This window comes from Coptis chinensis, chromosome 5 (genome assembly GCF_015680905.1).
Source record: "Coptis chinensis isolate HL-2020 chromosome 5, ASM1568090v1, whole genome shotgun sequence".
NCBI lineage: Eukaryota > Viridiplantae > Streptophyta > Magnoliopsida > Ranunculales > Ranunculaceae > Coptis > Coptis chinensis.
Genome location: NC_141460.1, coordinates 86209729 through 86228305, shown reverse-complemented (window position 1 = coordinate 86228305; position 18577 = coordinate 86209729). Strand labels below are relative to the sequence as shown.

Genomic DNA, 18577 nt, shown 5'->3' with positions numbered 1-18577 from the left:
TGTTCAACTTCAAAACTTTTCCTTGAGAAAATGAGAACTCTTAGGTCTGTTGTCTGTACATCTCCGCAGTACAAATATAACTTTTCGTTGAAACTCTCAATTAAAATTAGAAGATAACTCCAGAAAGCTCGTCATACTCCTAATGCACGATATTCGATTTTAATGAAAAGTTCCCAACAGGAAGCACAAAAAACCCGGAGGTAAAAATAAAACATTAAAGGGTTAACTAGTATTATCCCCCTACTAGATGAGCCAATTAGGATTGCCCCAAACTAGACGGGGAAATTAGGGTGACCCCCCTGAGTACACACAAAAAAAAACACGGTCAACCCAAATTGACTTTTTTTTTTGTGTGTACTCAGGGGGGAGACCCTAATTGGCTCATCTAGTAGGGGGGTAATACTAATTAACCCAAAATTAAATACAAAAATGACATGATACATTTTAAAGAATATGTGTATGTATTTGTATTACTTGGGAACGGGCATTGTATGTATCTACATCAAAAAAGAGAATAATCAACCAAAACAAGAAAATCCGTTCTACTTGCCTCAATTGTAGTACGCAACCCTACCTAAAGAAAGTAACTTCATTTCAAATTGACCCCTTCTATATTACCCAAGTCCCTAACCCTAAAGCCTTTTTTACTTCTGTATCCATTCTATTTCTAAAGAATGATGTTGCAAGAATTAGCTGAACGTACAAACTGACTACATATAATGAGGAGCAACTTATGAGATACAAGAACTGCCGAACCTCGTTAGCTATAGAACAGATAGGCATTGTCGGAGCAGCAAAATGCATCAGATATCGGCATATACCAAAATTCAACAAAATATTTGTTTAATCTTGCACCAAAAGCCCATTTAGAAGTGGCTGCTCCACATCCGGATTCCTTATGGCTTCTCTTCTATCAGACTGGTGAACCCTGCCCAACAGAATAAAGAGAATCAGCAAAAGAAGTGAAAAAAGGAAAATAAATATACCAGATTATCTGTTAGCTTTCCTCCATTATATTTTCTTTTTACAAAGACCAATAACAAAGAGTGTCCAGAAGACAAATAAATAAATAAATATGATACCCATCCACGAGGCAATTCTGGTAGCATAAAATGAAAAATAACCAAAGTTCATAAGAAGCTTTCCTTACAATAACCATGCAGAGATGAACCGTTAATCGTACTATAAAGCATCAGTTGGAAGAATTGAATTTATTCCCAAAGTGTATCTTTGTTGAGATATAAATTATTTTATACGTTCTTTGACATTTTAGAAGTATTACCATCTCTTTGATGCTATTGATGACTATAGCAACTCAGGTCTTGAGCATATAGATGAATGTATGGTATCTCTATTTTAATGACAACACAAACATACAAAAATTATATAAAAAGGGTACGGCTGCACCAAGACCTTACACTAGTTGATTGTAGCTCCACTGTAGCTGAATCCTCATTTTCCTACAAATGGCAATTGATTGCGTTTAAAACAATTTTTCCAATAACCAACTGAAGTAGAACATAAAATACCTTAATCAGCTTAGTACCTCAAGCAACAAATCCTTCCTTGTGATCAAACCAATGACACGAGGAGCACGGGGTACAACAAATACATGCCTTAGTCCTAGCTGACGAAAAAGGTTGTAAACCTGTACATACAAGTAAAGAATTACCCGATTACAGAAAGAAATGAATGACACGAAAGTATACTTCCAGATAAAAAAAATATAAATACATATATAAATACATACTTCTGTAGTGATAAATGAAATTTTTACCTTTGTCAAAGACATATCCTCTGGAACAATGTAAGGAGAGGGGTTCAGAAAAGGGGCTAGATCTATGTACATATCCAAGTCATCTCGACTTAAGTAAATGTCGTCTATGGACAACCCCTTACTAGAGGCCGGTTTGACAAACTCGCCAAAGTTGTGCCTGGATTTGAGACGATCCATCAGTATTTCCCAACGAATGAAAAGCAATAAGTAAAGAGAAAAGAGAGTCCAAACTATCAATTACCTTATTGGTACTGATCCTGCTCCAAGATCACAGGCCGAAGGACTATGCTGAAAGTCTATCTTAGATTGAAGAAGTACCAACAAGTGACTGCATTATGAACCAGTTATTTGAATAATTTTTAAAATGTAAGTAATCAAACAATATATTATACTTCATGCATTTTTTTGGTTAAAAAGCAAATTGAATGTGGAACAAGGAAACGTAATTAAAGATGTTCTACCTCCGAAGAATGAGTCCAATTACGAGTGCCTCTCCGTTTCGTCCATGATCTACCACCTGGAAGCAAGCAAACATGAAACATGCGTTACAGAAAAGCACGAAGGAAGTCTTTTTGTGATGTGAAACAAGGGAGGATGCGAAACTCACCGGGAAACCATTGTGCTTGTTGCCCCGCAAAATAGAAACTAAATCCGCAACTTTAACAACACGAGGAAAAGAGACTACCTTTTCAACATGGAAAATATATCCAAAGTAAGATATATAAGTACATTCAACAAAGTAAGAAAGACATAATAGATGCAGTCTGAAATGAGAGTGGATCAACCTTTTGTCTCTTGCATGCTTCCCTGGCTGTCATTTTTCGCATGTGGTATTTAGGTCGAGACTCGAGCAATGGTATGCCCCTCAAGTGGGCCTGTTCTTCATATAAACCTTCGTTAAAAGCATCACCAACGGCCTGTTGCAGTAAAAGATATAGGCACATTTTATATGGCATTTGCTAGTAATGACTAATAAGTAACAATGGAAGATTATGTACATTAGACAGTATGTACCTTCGATATAAGAAGAACAAGCATGATAAGCGGAAGCAGTTTCAAGTTATTTGTGATTTCAACCATAATGACACAAAGTGACACTGTCATCCTCATTGAACCCCCAAGAAAAGAAGCAGCACCAAGTAAAGCATACCTGTGTTTGAACAGTTTTAGCCATATGTAAAAATACTTCGGATGAAAGAAAACCGATATATAATATCTGCACTTAACTTTAACATTTCGAAATGATATAAGGGATTATCACCCAGTGAAGTTAAAAATAAAGGAAATAAAAAGTAACTTACTAGCTACCACATTATAACCTAAAGATTAGAGAATCAGACATAGGCAACAAAACTTGCAAGATGACAAAGTAGAAGCAAAGACTGACATAAACACCAATGTTTAGCAGAAAAAAGAAAGCAAACGAATCAGCCATAGGCAACAAAACTTGCAAGATGACAAAGTAGAAGCAAAGATTGACATAAAACACCAATGTTTAGCAGAAAAAAGAAAGCAAGATGCTGACATTTTAACTACAATGTAAGAAAGATGCATTCACGGAGGAAGCAAGTCAGAAACCATTACCGGCAAAGTTGAAAGCCTAAACCTAACCAAGAAAGCTCCAAGGATCTGACAGTTTCTGTGTGTAAGTTGGATGTCTGACTTTCAGTTATTGTTGATGAAGGGATACAAACCTAGGTAAAGTGTGGCTCAACTAAACCCCAATCAACAGATGGACAAACCAGATACCAGACTAAACCAGCAGACCAAACCAGATTATACCCTGCGGGGGAAATAGATCCACCCATATTTTGGTTGCAGATTGATCATAGCATACAATGTAAATGTTGAGACACAAGCACAACGATAACGTCATGCTGGCCTGAATGGGACAAAGATCTAAGTTCCATAAAAGAAATTGAACATGTTAATGAGTGCATATCTCAATTGAGTGCACAATGATATTTATAGGTCCCTTTCACCTTTAATTCTATAGCCCTCTCTATCCTATCGTAAAAATAACCAACAAATTGAGTTTTGAATTAATGATTCCATAACTCTATTGCTATTCACACTAACATACTTCCAGAGTGTAAGAAACTAATATATCAATCCCATTCTAACAATTCTAAAGAATGACAACTCACGTTCCCTCTTCAATGTTGAGCTTCTTGTAAAAGTTAACCACGAACATGCCAACAAGGCGTCCATACGTTGACCCTATCATTATTCCGGGAACAAACTGACCAGCTGGAACAGCTGTACCAAATGTTACTACTGCCAAAGTATAAAACATAACCTGGAAACAAGCCATCAGTCAACAAAATCAATCAACTCATGCACAGGAAATATGCCTCATATCAAGTAATTAGACTGACAGAAGGGTAAACAGATGCATACCAAAAATGTTAGTAGGCTTTGGGCACTGTACTCGTGAAATGTTTTTGCACTAAATAGATTACGTATCGCATCATCCTGCAACAATGGCATATATTCCCTCAGAAATATAGTATGAGAGAGGCAAACAGCCAAAGGCCATTAATGAAAAACTGGCAAGCAAAACGTAGTCTATAACTCTATATAAAGAATATGTGAATGAAGGTTGTTAGAAACTTATGAAGACCTGAGTATTGAAAAAGATAGTTGCCAGATCATTGTACTCCCCATCCTTAGAACAGTAAAACTGCATATAGCATAACAAAATCAAAATCAAAATCAAAATCAAAATCAAATTCTCATACATTTTACAAAAAATTGAAGATTATCAATTTATCATAATGGACATGATGTACATCTTCTATTTGCTGAAATGTGATCTGAGTATCTGACTTTTTGTGATTTCAGAAGTTTCAAGTTTCAAATATGCATACACAGAGATCTAAGCATATATCGACCAAATCCCACAAGATTTTTTCTTTTTTTTTTTCTTTTCTTTGTTCTTAGAAAAAAAAACCGGAAAATTACCTATGGATGGAACTTTCAAATTTCTATGACCAAAAACTAGGTGGTTTAACTTTTAGGGCCAGTCAAATGGTAATCTATTATTTTTGTTACCAAAAACCAAACTAACTAGGGGAAGCCGGGTAAGACTAACTCAAGGAGCGTAAATTAATTCTTTTTTCCAGAAATATCCTTCTCCAAATCTTTTTTTCAATCTTCTTTTATTTATTTTTCGGTAACAACTAACAACCTTACCCTTTTTCAAATCTAAAAATCCGGAAAGTGATTCACTCAAATATTCTCACTTCTACGTCCATTCTCTTCTCTCTCTTAGTCAATCCTCTTCTTCACTTCACCATTCTCCTTTTCTCATCTTCATCTTATCAAACCAATAAACACTCTAATTAAAGGTATTTCCTCCAATTAAAATGTTACTTTAAAATTTATACACAAACTCCAAATTTTCTTTTTTGATTTTGAAGTTGTTGAACATGTTGTTTACTTATATCAATTATTGATGTAAAAATAAAGAGGAAGTGAATGGGGTATTCTAACTTCTTATTGAAAAATGAAGAGGCTTAATGGCAGCAAAGACAAAAAAGAGAAGAGAGAGAATCATGCACCATTTTAAATTTTAGAAAAAATTGTATTTTTGAGAAAAAAAATGTAATAAAACACTGCATTGCGTTAATATAACTGGACCCCTTAATAATTGGTTAGCCTGGTTTTCGGTAACAAAAATTGTTGATTACCATTTGACTGGTCCTAAAAGTTAGACCTTGTTTTTTCGTCATTAAAATTCGAAAGTTCAGCTCATAGGAATGGAATAATTTAATGGGGACAGAAGTCGAGGATCAAATGGATAAAGGAGGGAGATCAAGATGTTGAGTTGCTGACCATTTTCATCAAGATTTCAAATGCTAGGACTAGTTCTTTGCAAAAGAACGTATCAACAATAAGATTATCAGTCTGATCTTGGATGGGTTGCTGGGTTGGATTGGCTAGGACCTACAATCACGTCCACTTGAGCTTATTTTAAAAAAGGTTTCTTGGGGCGATGGAAATCAATTTAATTAATATCAAGGCTGCCACCATGGCACCACCAAACAAAGCACACAAATAATTAACAGGAGACTAAGCGTATCAATTGAATAGTTAGAAATGTTTGCAATGACATTACCAGATACAACGAAAGATTAAAAAAAAACTTGGACACGGAATTTTGAACAAAAGACCGAATCTTACATTGACATAATTCCCATACATTCCTGGAGGACGCGGGCACCCTATATCAGAATTAGCGTCTGCTTCCGGGCAAGGACTGCATTTCCTTAGAAGTGGCAACCCAAAGGAAATAACCGAGGTAATCACGGAAATAAGGCATATCTCAATTATCTGACAGTAAAGAGATTAACCAGATAAGACAAACACATATACGCAACCATAAATATAAGGAAGTTTGGCATAAGGCCGATTAGAAAATTTCTAAAAGTATAAGTTCGTTACTAACCTTAACTCTATTTCCTCTTTTATGTAAATATTTTCGACGCCAATAAGTTATATATCGGGTAAGCTGGTTAAATAGTGCACCTAAAAAGAATCACCCAAGAATCAATTAAGAAATAAAAAGGACAATCAACAAAGGTCATGTGTGTAATATAGAAGTCATAGTACAATACTCCGCAAAACTCTTACCAAGAAGTCCTCCAATTATTCCAATGATTGCCATTGGAAATAACTCCTCAAAAGAATAATCCTCTTGACCACTAAGACAACAAAGGTAGAAATTAGAATGAATGCAATACATAGCAAACAGGACACCCACTACGAACTTTACGAGCTCAATTTCTAACCCTGAAATATCCCATATTATGAATCCTCCAGAGCCAAAATGTCCACATTTTCCACTCTTGCACCAACCCATTGCAGTACGCACCACGACAGCCACAATAGCAGATGTAAAAAAAACACGCCACATAAGTTGGCTCCTCCACCTTCATATAAAACAAACGCCAGATATAAAAATTGACATACAAAATTTCCAACAAGCATCATATTTCAAAAAAAGAAAAAAAAAAAAAAAAAAAGGTGATCCTGAATAAACTGAAAACTCAAATGGTCTCCTTACCAAGATGTGACCTCTTCAAGAGCAAATAACACACCACCAACTGGAGCTCTAAAAGCTGCAGCAACTCCAGCTGCACATCCACAGGTCACCTTTCTCAAAAAATTAAGTACCAAACAAAATGAGCCTAACTAGATCCAGTAAATATGACGCTTCAACATATTAAAAAATGAGAAGCAATACTTGACGCACTTAAATTTGATCCCTTTTAATATTGAAACAGATCAATCAATCAGTTTTGTATCCATATTGGAAGATTAAACATGTACAATAGTAATAAAGTATGTCTGAGAGGGATAGGGAAAAAAGGGCTAGCCCTCCGTGCACGAGGTCCCCGTCGGTGCTGTTTTTTTTTTAGGTGGGGGTTAGGAAGCTTTCCCCCACATGTGGAAATGTATGTCCCAGAGAAGCAGATTTGAATACAAAGGTAGAATTGGGCAAAGATGTAAATCATCCTCCCCGGAGACATTCATGAGTTCTCCAGCAACATATTTTTATCTTTATCAGATGGCTATTGAACGAGCTATCGACTTCTAGATCAGCAACAAACAAAAATGATATGTGAAACAGACCAGTCAAGATGGAATTCTGAACATGTGAACAAACCAAAGGCCAGTAATTGCAGATATCTGATATCTCGCATAAAAACAACAAGCTTGAGCAAAATAATTTACTCACAAGGTCACGGCGATCTCGATCACTCTTGAATACTTGTAGCCACCTTAAGCTTAGATGATATTTTGTCGATCCTCCCTATGTATACACCATCAATAGATGTAAGTGTTGGATGACCCGACACCAGATAGAGAAAATTAACAGAATTGGGTCCACAGCAACAAGGCAAGTCAGGATATCAGATACTACAATAATGTCATATAGACTATAAATCTGTAGTACAAGTACCAAGCTTGCTTTCAAAGAAGATAGCGTATATGACGGATTGTACTGTAGTTAGAGTTATACATGGATCTTTCTTTAAATGATAATTGATCATCCTATATTAGACTTGCACATGTAACTGCTGAGGAGAAATAACACTACTAAAAAGAACAACCATACATATGCAAACTTTTATATGTACTCTAATCACTTTAGCAAGAATTAAAAAGGGTGTGTATCAGTTATTACAGATCGACAGTTATCCTTTAACCCGTTAAGTGGTTGCTATTTGTTGTTGTCAGAAGAATTCTTGAATTAGGATGTCACCGCGATACACACACACACATCGATGGGCACATGCAGAGGCCCATATCTATATAATAAGATACGCTTTTTTCTGGCACTAAAAACAAAAGTTTAGGCAAAGACAGAACGGTCCAGATTGAGTTATACCACATCAAACGGCTGCCGTGCGTTTAATTTTCTTGAGATGTGTGTTTCAAGTTGTTATTTCAATATTGCCCATTAAATTCCATGAAATGAGACAAACTTAACCGGTAGCAGTGTCTGTTCCGTCAATTTGGTTAACAATTTGAATCCTAGCATGGACAGTCTTTACTTGTTTTTTTAAATCTTTTTACTTGCAACAGTTGGGAATTGCAGCTAAAAACAGAGAAAAGCGAAAAATTGACTTCAAGTGGGCTGGAACGCAGGACCAAGGTTTCAAAGACCGCATAGGCTTACCAGTGTGTCAAATATATTCCAACGTTATTAGTCATACATTTGAATAAGTTTATTGGTTGAGTGGAGTTAGGTTACTTCAGTCTTTATGAAAGCAAGAGTGGGCATTTCTATAGGGATGGCCAGAGCATGTTGAAGGCGCACCGATGAGTGCCTTTAAGGCACGGGGCATGGGCATTTTCTAGTAGGACAATAATACATTACATCTACATCTACGTATTGGAGTACCACTGTTTTAAAGCATGCAGCTGAGGAGTACTGTATTACTATCTTTGCAAAAAAATGATGTTTAATGGAATAATGGTAGAGGTGACAAATAATTTGTGCTGGTGTGTCAAAGAACACAAGCAATTCTTGAATGCAAACTGCTTACCTGACCAAGCAGAGAAGCAATACAAGCCCCAGTGTGGACAAGAGGGCCTTCCTTTCCTAGGGCAAGGCCACCTCCTACAGAACCTATACTCCCAAAAATCTGTCATGCAAAAAGAGAAAAGAAAAGGTGATCAGAGATGGCAATGAAAAATAATAATGAAGCACGCTGAGTTGCAAAAAGCAACCGCACCTTTCCAATCAATGTTCTGAAGAGAAGGATTCCGTGCGTATCAACTCCTGCAAATATATGTGATTATCAGAAATCACCTAAAGTAAATGAAAATCTATTAAAAGTGATCATTAAAGCTTACCGTTCAAATAACCCTTAATTTCAGGTATTCCAGAACCTGCCGCTGCTGGTGCAAATTGTGTTACAATAAATACAGATGAAAAGACCAAAGCCAAGTTTATCAATATATACACAATGAAACCCGCCAAGTAAGACTTTTGTATTATTGAAAATGTTGCTGCAAACTTCCAACCAGCGAAATTCTCAACGGCAATATTTATGAAAACAGCTGCTAACCCAGTACCTGCATAATTAAAAGTACAAAGGAACTCAACTTCAAACTAAAAAATAATAAGTGAAGCAAAAAACAGTAAACAAAAATGAGAATCAATAAAATAAAGTGCAAGTGTGTCACCATACAGGTAACAACGGATACCTTTGATATGCTAATAGAAAAAACACGAACATTTGGGATGAAAAGAGACTCAATCAAAGGTACAAATACTTAAGAGGAACGACGCGGAAGAGTTTTGCAAGCTTGCAGAGAAACAATTGACTACTGTTTCAACTGGCAAACAACCCAACAGCTACAATAATAAATGTGTATCTATACATAACTAGCAAACATTCCAAGATGAATACTTACCAATACCAATGAGTAGAGCAAAGAACCATTTCACTCCAACATAATATCCAACATATAACTTCCCTCTTTGTGCCTATCAATTTCATATTATTAAAAAATAGCCAAAACTAATAAAACAAATATAAAAAAAATAATAATAATTGAATAATAATAAACCTGTTCTTCTCTATAAGCATAATTCTCAATAACTTCATAATCAAGACTCTCTACACTAGTCCCATCACTTCTTTTAGATGAATTAACTTCTTCTGATTCAGTTTCTTCTGATGTTGGTAATCTTGCCCATACTAACTTGGCTGTTTCAATCCCGTTATTTAAATGATTCGATAACATCCTTTCCTTCAATTCTCACAAGAAACAAACATTACTGGAATTTGGTTCCGTGAATATCGGTAGATAAATTTTTCTTTGGTTTTTTTTTAAGTGTTTGAAGAAATGTTTGTGAGAGAGAGCTGAAAATGCGAGATCGAGGAGGGAGAAACAAATTTGCTTTTGTTTTTTTCTTTAATACGCCAAAGTTGACCTGTTTTATTTGCTCACGACTTTATATAACGAAATTTAGTGCGGGAACACGTGTGCTGCACTCGTTCGAGTGGAAACATCGGGCCCATGGGCCAATATATTAAAATATATATACATGGAATTTACAGAAAGGATTTGTTATGTCAATATATAGTGAGATGTCACATTCGAAAAAGGTTGAAGAGGTCCAAAGCAAGGTAAATGTTCGAAATGACGAAATTGTAGATCCCAGATCATCTTCTTTCCTGCAAAATGTATTATATGAAATTGGTAAGACGGTGTAGTAGTACGGAATTCTAATTACATGTCATACATGCACCCAAAAAAATAAACACGTCATGACATCTGCATTCTTCACTATATAAAGGGTCAGTATCAACTATCAACCACGTTTTTAAGTCTTTCTCCTAAGAAAACATTAAAATTTTAAAGGACTCTTCCCCAGGGAAGTTACAAGATCAAGACCATAATTGATAATTCCCGTGTTCCCAAGAGCCAATATCCACTATATTCTGGCAAGACGAGTTTTTTAGCACATCTCCAATCATGTGTGGGTAACCTCACGCCCTAGGACACCTATGACAAAAAAATGATAGCAACTAACAAACGAACTACAGTTATTAGTTCTTATACGAGGACTTTGCTACTCCCGGGACCAATCATAAGAGAATGACACCTCAACTAAAGAACTGTTCTACAGCAATCATAACTGGGCAAGTGATTAGTCAACAATCTGTTCTACAGCATGCGTATGCTATATGTCAGAACTGGAATCTTGCTTTCTCTATTACTGGAACTTAAGTCTCTGAAATTGATGCAGAGGAAAACTATTCCCAACCTACAGAACAAAGTTGGATGGAGCCACCACCTGGGCTGGTGCAAAGTTAACTTTGATGCAAGTTATTACAGTGATTGCTCTCATGCAAATGTAGCTGTTGTTGGCAGGAACAGTGATGGTGAGTATCTTGGTGGGAAGGTTGGCAGGGTCAGAGCTTCTACCCCTGGTTAAGCGGAAGCCTTAGCAGCAGAACTAGCAGTAGATTTTGCTGCTCAGAAGCAATGGAAGGAGGTCATTTTGGAAGGAGATGCAAAAATGGTGATACAAGCATGTCGCAACTTGGATGCAGCATCCTCTTGGACATGGCGACCAGCTTTACAGCATATTATTAGTCTTTCTAGTAGTTTTAATTCACTGTTATTTAGATTTGCCTCGAGAGTCTGTAATGGGTCAGCTCATATTTTTGGCAAAATGGGCTGGAAGTAAGACACAGCTAGCTGAACAGGAAGTATGTAATTGGTTTTTAAACCAACTTTTAAATAATGAATGAATTAAGTACCCATGAATTACTCACGGCCGGGTTCCCACTATCAAAAAAAAAAAAAACTACTATTGTTGTTTCTTATATTATTTTCAAAAGGTTAATCTCCCATAGAATCTCTCATATGAAATATTATCATTCATGGGTTGGTTTCCCATAGCACTGCTTGTGCAAATATAAAGAACGGAAATTCTACCAAAGTAGATGCATGTTTCTGTTAACCACCTAACGAACTCAAACAGAAAAACAAGAATATGACAGGCAAGTATATGGGCCAAGATACATTTTGAACGTAAACCATATTTTCAATCTCTTTTTAAAACTAATGAAACCCATCATACCAATAGTTGTTGGGAGAAAAAAAAAGTTCCTGAAAATCTGCAGGCTGACGTGATTAACCAACCTTTTCTCATTCCCAAGTTAGTCTAATTATGAACTGAGACAAGTCAGCTGAAATAAATTTATAAATTTTCCAACCTATTTAAATCTATTCCTTATCCGAATCAAACTTTATTATCTCTATCAAAAGAATACACACACGTACAGCATGCATAACTAACATCAAAAATTAGAAACTACTAGCTTTAGTTAGAAGTTAGAACAATAATTTATAGACATGTAAGACTTCAACATGCATATTAAGAGGAAATTGAGAGATGGTGGATTTTAACAAACAAGGTCTAGCAGATTTGGGGATTCATGGTCACACACTCTTACTCTTATTCTCTTAAGTAGTGGTTGCTTCAAGTTTCCTCAGAACCCATTGAAAGAAAACAGTATAAAAGAAACGCAGTTACTACTGCCAAAAGAATATGAAATATTACACAAATTAAGTACGGAGACACTTCATAAGGTTTTACCTGGATGGATGGGGTGGTATCATGACCATGATGTGATGCTGCTTGGTCAGCAACCTTGGCTAACCCCTGTGATAACAATTGAAACTCTGTTAAGCAATCTAGCACGAAGGTCATGACAAACATGTCGAGCTTGGACTATATCAACGAAAAATTAAAAATAACAACTTAATAAGTAATAGAAAACACAAACCTCATTGTAAACATTTGGGTAAAGAGGAGGAACTAATGGCCCATTGACAAGTCCAGTTGGTTGGAGAGGCGTCCCCTGAAAGGTAGAAGCCCCTGAAACCCCAACAACATTCATGGGAACAAACTTGCCATGCCAAGATGGTGCCCTCCATCCACCACATATCAATCCATGAGCCATACTAGTGCCAGAGTTTGAGAAAATCGCCTGCTTACTTGGCCGTTTGATCCGAAAAATGATTATTCGGCTTGATTCAGCAACTCCAAAGTCAAGATACAATAATAAAGAAGAAATCATTATGATGTTTGTGGTGCGTATTGAGATAACCTACCTGAGCATAGTGGGGGAAGAGTCCAGGTCTGACTGGATAAACAGGATGATTTGGCATGACAAGGGGTGATGCCAAGGATGAACTAGAAACAGTCCCAACCACTCCAACTGATACCTGACTACCTGAAAGATCAATTCACACCATAAACTTCATAATTGTGCACAATGTAATAGAATCATTGATCTGTTTACATACCTGTTAGCCTTGGTTGAATCTTTTCTGTACTACCATTTTGTTTACCCATGCCAACATTAGCACCCAAATGGTCTGCAACACAGTCATTCCCCAAGTTGACGTGGTTAGCACTTCTATCATTTTCAAGAGACACGCCCTGATCCAAGCCAAACTTTAGGAGATCATCTATCTCCCGTAGAACCCGAGTTAGTACTTCTTTCGCCAACACACTACATTTTTCGGAGGTAGACGCTTTTGCAGCTACAGTAAGGGCCATATGGACCAACTCACTATGTCGCATTGCCAAGGATGAGGGACCATTCACATGCATCGGTTGTCCACGGTTATCAACTACAACACCTACTGTTGCATCTTGGGTCCACCTATTCAAGTAATACGGTGATGGAATGTCATGCGATCGTCTATTATGCAATACTTTTAGCGCATGTGCACATAGAACACCCATGAATTCAAATCTTTTGCAGCTGCACTCTATTGTATTCTTTGAAGTGTCAAATGTAACAGTGAAAGGTCTGACACTTTGAAATGATGATACCTTATATGTGAACAACGAGCCATCCTCAGAAGCAATGTCTGCTAACAGATCCAACGTACCAACATATTCATCTTGGAACAACTTAAATATTTTTCTGGTGTAGCGCTCTGCTGCTTGGGCTTCGGCTGGCCACCTGGTACGCAAGTCAGGTTTTGTTTTCTTGGAAATAAGATCTTGATGTTTTTCCTTCTCACGCAGAGTGCTCAGTGCCTTCTCATATTGAATCACAAACTGTCGTAATGGCATGAACCTCTTTACATATTTTTTCAGAAACTTGCTCATACCTTCACTTCTTTCAAGAGTTGTCACACCTGCAGAGAAATATTCCCGACCATATGCTGGCACCCATTTTTTGCGCATTTGATACAAAGCAAGCAACCATTCATTCTCCAACAAATTGTATTTGTTTAATAAAGCATCCCAGCTAGATTGAAACCCTTCCTCTGTTTCACCATTATAAATGCAACCCTTGAACTCTTCCGTAAAAGACTTAGACTTTTCGGATACATGAGAGAGATGCTTCAATGAATCTTGATAAATGTGCCATAAGGATAAACGGTGGTGTGTACTTGAAAATACTCGCTCAATTGCATCCACAACATTCACTGCTTGCTCCGTAAACATAGTAGTTGGTTGTTTTCCACCCATTGCATCCAAAAATGTACGAAATAACCATGTAATAGAGTCTAGAGACTCATCTAACAACAGAGCACAACCAAAGAGGACGAACTGCCCATGATTGTTTAATCCAACAAATGGTGCATAAGGCTTTTCATAATCGTTTGTCTTATATGTTGTGTCAAAGCACACTACATCACCAAAAAAGCTATAGTCTATCCTCGACTTGGCATCACACCAAAAGCAACAGCCTAGTTGGTTATCATCACTCATTCGTATAAAATAAAGAAAATATGGGTTCTCCTTTTGCATGCGTTGCAAATAATCTAATAGAAACTGTGCATCTCCCTTCTCCAAAACCTCATTACCTCTCCTCTGCATTTGCTGACTGCCATCTAGTTGTGTAGAGTTGAGGGCGGGGAACACTCCAACTTCTTCACCCATAGGCAAGTAGCTAGTAGTTGATCTTGTCTCCGCATCGTGCATCTCCTCCACTACTTCAGCATGGGAAATTTCAGCCTTCCTCTTCAACTTCAAACTATGCTCTTTGGAAGAAGCTCCAAGCTCATGGTTATGTTCCTTTATGAACTCTACAACAGAATATTTACCATCACCTAGTAATTTTATTTGAAGCCGTGCTTTACAACCAACTCGTGTTGGTGCTCTTGCTTTCAACGAAGGTCCCCTTGTGTGTGTCCGACGGAAACCTTCTTTAGAACAACAAAAGAGCCTTCTTGAAATTGTTTTATCCATCCTATGAGTTGTTGAATTTTTCCTTACTCTAAACCCCACATTTTTGGCATAACGATCGTAATACTTGTAAGCTTTACTATCTGATTCAAAGATCATACCCAGCTTCGGTTTCGGCACGTCAACCATAATATAATCTTCTTTTTCCTGCATGCCCTCGTCAGATACTTGATCGTCATCACTATGTGAGACTAACTGCTCACAGTTTTCATTTAGTTCAAGTGGAAAATCTCTGCCTCGGCCATCCATCCTGTGAAAAAAAAAACTTGCCGTGTCATTCACAGTTTTCATTTAGTTGAATATTAGTATAGTGTATAGAGACGTATGAATGAGGGCATCAACACAATCGGCAGAATACTAGACACTCCTAGTTAAAAGAAAATCAATTTGTTCCAATATTCCTAACATTATTAAAAGAGAAACTCAAATTAAAAACTGTGATCGTTCCAGCAGTTCATTTGTTATATAAACTATGGTGGTGGTTGAAGTTTTCATAAATGGGCATGTATAAATTCCCAATTACATTAAAATGGTTCTAAAATTAAAAATTATAGTATGCAGAATGCAAAGAGGGAGCTTACAGAATGTATGTAGAATCGGTCTGGAGCTGCTCTACTCAGTTGAAGGGGAACGGCACTCTCTGATATTAATATTTCAACATTTTCGTCATATTTTCAACTATATTCATTTTGGTATTTATTTTTTTATTTTTACACTTCGTTTTTCTTATTGCTAGTTGTAAATTTAATATATTTAAAAAAATTATTAAAATAAAATTTTAATAGGGAGGATTTTAATATCTAGTGATGTTTAATATCCACCAAAATCGGAAATATGATTCTAATATCTCCAATAAATAGATTTATGGGGTTTTGGTTTTTTGTTTTTGGTTTTCCCAAGTGCTTATTCGAACTGTAAGTATTTTTATTTATTTTTTTTTTTTAAGCTACTATTAGAACCTCTAGTAAGTTTGTGTTTTCCTGTTTTAATTGGCTACACCGTAGTCTTAATGGGAAGGCTCATGACATTGCAAAATGGGCAGCAAGTAAAGCTGACATGTGTTCTCTGCCACAGTGTTGTTTAGAGGTTAACTGTATATAAATTTTATTATGATATATATAAAATATGGCTTAGCAAAAAATAAAAATAAAAATACCTTTTTTATGGTATATTTTTGTTACTTATAAGTGCCAAAAATGTAAGTAGCAAATCTTGACTTACATAAACTTAATTTTACAATGTTGTTAATTTCATAATATTCATTACTTTTCTCTGTGTATTTTAAATTTATTTTGTTAATTTGTTTCGAGAGATTCAATTTCTTCGTGTTGATGAATTATTTGGCCTATAGAAGCTTTTCACTCGTGTATATAGTTAAAACCTTATTGAGTTATGAGCTCATGATGATGATAGCATTTTGCGTTGTTAATTTAGCAGTTAAGCGAGCCAGCAAGGGGTGATGGGAGTATGGTACTTGATTGGTCCATTAAAACTAAATAATAAAAATAATAATAAACAAAAAATATATATAGTTGTTATGGATTTATGATGGTCTCAAAAAAATAACAAGTGTGCATTTATTTTTATTTTTTTGTCAAGATAAAATGATTGTAGACGAGATTTCATTGGAATTAACAAATTGTGAGATTGTTATTAGCAATAAATAGATTAGCAACATGAAAGTGTCCAAAGAAGCCTTATATGCTTATTAGCCAAAAAAATAGATTTGGCAAGGATCGTCTTGACACCATGGAGAGCATCACACACCGCATTAAAAACACACAACAACAATAACAAAAAACTAGTTTTGAAATTTTCCAACATCCCCAAAATAGATTGATGAATATGTATTTCTTATAAATTTGAATCAAAAAATTGTTTGACAACTGTTTTTGTGGCCGATTTGTAATATAACGATTAGAGAAGCAACTACAACTTAAACATTATGTTGTATGTTGAATTGTTTTTTAGGCCTTGCTTTGTGGTCATTCTCTTTTATTGTTTGTGACAAATTGAGAAACACACGCATGACATTACCATATTACAACAATTTAAATACTTATACCAAAGTCAAATGCAAATCAACACGATGGAAGTAAGAGTGTAGGACCAGCCAATCACTTAATTGTGAATTAAAATCTAATTAGGAACAAAAAATGATTAATGGTAATGCCCTAATAATTAACAATTCCCATTGTGGCATATTAAACCTCTTGATATTCTCATTTAAAAATGATCTTTAAAGACAATTAGTGGGTCCAATATATCTCCTAATAAAACCTAGTTTCTTTGCGTGTTTTGTGTTTTTTGTTTTTTGTTTTTTTAGAGAATCTTTTACTCGTGTATTTAGCAAAACTTATCAAGCTATAAGCTCATGGTGATAGCCTTTTGAGGTTGCTAAGTTGGTCGTTGAGCGAGCCAACATGCTCATGTGCAATTTGTAGGAGACGAGTCTTTAGAGTTTAGAGTGCTTAATTGTTTGTTTAATTAAGCTCAAAATAACAGTAAAACAAGGAATTGTTATGAACTTTGCATTGGGGGTGGTCTTTAAAAGAATATTTGTGTGTTATTTATATTTATATTTATCTTTTTCAGCAAAAAAGAAAAGCTCTTGTCATACTTTAACCATCTAAAAATGTGAAAGATCATAAAATAAAGAAATAATATGACACATCCAACTATGATAGGAAATCTTTGCTTTTCTACTTTCAATTGTAAATAAGTTACTATTTTGTTTGCATCAATAAGAGCATACGAACCTGCAAATCAAAGCATTTGCTATCAACACCTTTTGATATTTCAGATTCAGCCATGGAAATGGTCGGAGTGCTTCAAAGATGACAAAATAACAATTTAGTAACGAGTTTGACAAAAACAAGTAAAAAAATTTATTAAACGGTAAATGTAAAACATACCTTTTGTCTTTTAGTATTAGAATGAAATTTTCAATACCAATACCAAGAACGTAATAGTCCACATGGATTTTGCCAATACCCTGAACCCCCCATTCATCCCCATACGAATTTATGATTAGCCAATAGGGTGGTGCATCAACAGAGAGATTATACCCAACTATATTCACGTGGTGATTAAGATAATCCTCCTGTTGCATTTCCTTTTGGCCAAAGCGAAGATCAGTGAAAAGAGTTTCATTTTTAAGATCACAAAACTTCTCTGAAGCATGGAGGGATGTGATCACCGGCTGTGCTTGCAAAGCTGTTAGCAAAGAAAACTCCGTATATACCATGTCAAAGCTGTCAATTTTGATTCTCACTCTTGCTGATTCCTATAAATTATAAGACAAATGTTAAACAAAATAATAATAATAATAATAAAAAAAACAATCATTGCCCGCCCATTTTTAACAAGCATGAAAATGGTTAGAGTGCTTCAAAGATGACAAAATAACAAATTAGTAACTAGTTTGACAAAAAACAAAAAACAAAAAACAAAATATTAAACGATAAACCTCTTGATAATTATAAATAAATTGGTAAGGAGTGAGTCCAACAAGTTCGAACTAGAAAGAATAAAGTTCATTATAAATCCGT

At 35.7% G+C, this 18577-nt stretch overlaps 2 protein-coding genes across 10 annotated transcripts; both read right to left on the bottom strand.

Annotated features, from left to right (window-relative positions):
- Positions 1-442: 442 nt before the first annotated feature.
- On the bottom strand, positions 443-10229 carry CLC-D (chloride channel D). 2 transcript variants are annotated; one of them, XM_086561431.1, is made up of 23 exons: positions 9866-10229; positions 9710-9782; positions 9146-9367; positions 9025-9071; positions 8836-8934; positions 7521-7595; positions 6846-6934; positions 6571-6711; positions 6413-6483; positions 6228-6307; positions 5963-6112; positions 4401-4460; positions 4178-4252; positions 3925-4076; positions 2792-2927; positions 2563-2694; positions 2385-2462; positions 2239-2294; positions 2019-2105; positions 1778-1934; positions 1547-1648; positions 1414-1460; positions 443-928 (listed from the first exon to the last, which is right to left on the bottom strand). In XM_086561431.1, the coding sequence occupies exons 1-23, from the start codon at positions 10040-10042 to the stop codon at positions 844-846; spliced, it is 2391 nt and encodes a 796-aa protein (XP_086417557.1). In that variant the 5' UTR covers positions 10043-10229; the 3' UTR covers positions 443-843. The 2 variants fall into 2 exon arrangements, with proteins under 2 accessions (XP_086417557.1, XP_086417558.1); XM_086561432.1 differs by having other exon boundaries at positions 1419-1460.
- A 73-nt stretch (positions 10230-10302) lies between these two features.
- On the bottom strand, positions 10303-15743 carry LOC147499637 (protein FAR1-RELATED SEQUENCE 5-like). 8 transcript variants are annotated; one of them, XR_015195982.1, is made up of 6 exons: positions 15608-15743; positions 13124-15276; positions 12929-13050; positions 12601-12844; positions 12411-12476; positions 10303-10476 (listed from the first exon to the last, which is right to left on the bottom strand). XR_015195982.1 is itself a non-coding variant. In XM_086561428.1 (6 exons), exons 2-6 carry the CDS (start codon positions 15273-15275, stop codon positions 10465-10467), a joined length of 2559 nt encoding a protein of 852 aa, XP_086417554.1. In that variant the 5' UTR covers position 15276; positions 15608-15743; the 3' UTR covers positions 10303-10464. The 8 variants fall into 8 exon arrangements, 3 of the variants coding, with proteins under 3 accessions (XP_086417554.1, XP_086417555.1, XP_086417556.1); XM_086561428.1 differs by having other exon boundaries at positions 12601-12807; XM_086561429.1 differs by having other exon boundaries at positions 12601-12804.
- Between the last annotated feature and the right edge of the window lie 2834 nt (positions 15744-18577).

Coding starts and splice junctions, on each gene's coding strand:
- CLC-D (XM_086561431.1), bottom strand. CDS start 10,042: ATGTTATCGAATCATTTAAATAACGGGATTGAAACAGCCAAGTTAGTA. Junction 7,596..8,835: donor TTGCTTCTCTGCTTGGTCAG/GTAAGCAGTTTG, acceptor GTGTATACATAG/GGAGGATCGACAAAATATCA. Junction 6,935..7,520: donor ATCGAGATCGCCGTGACCTT/GTGAGTAAATTA, acceptor TTTTTGAGAAAG/GTGACCTGTGGATGTGCAGC.
- LOC147499637 (XM_086561428.1), bottom strand. CDS start 15,275: ATGGATGGCCGAGGCAGAGATTTTCCACTTGAACTAAATGAAAACTGT. Junction 12,808..12,928: donor TCTTCCCCCACTATGCTCAG/GTAGGTTATCTC, acceptor CGGCCAAGTAAG/CAGGCGATTTTCTCAAACTC. Junction 12,477..12,600: donor ACCCAAATGTTTACAATGAG/GTTTGTGTTTTC, acceptor TTGTTATCACAG/GGGTTAGCCAAGGTTGCTGA.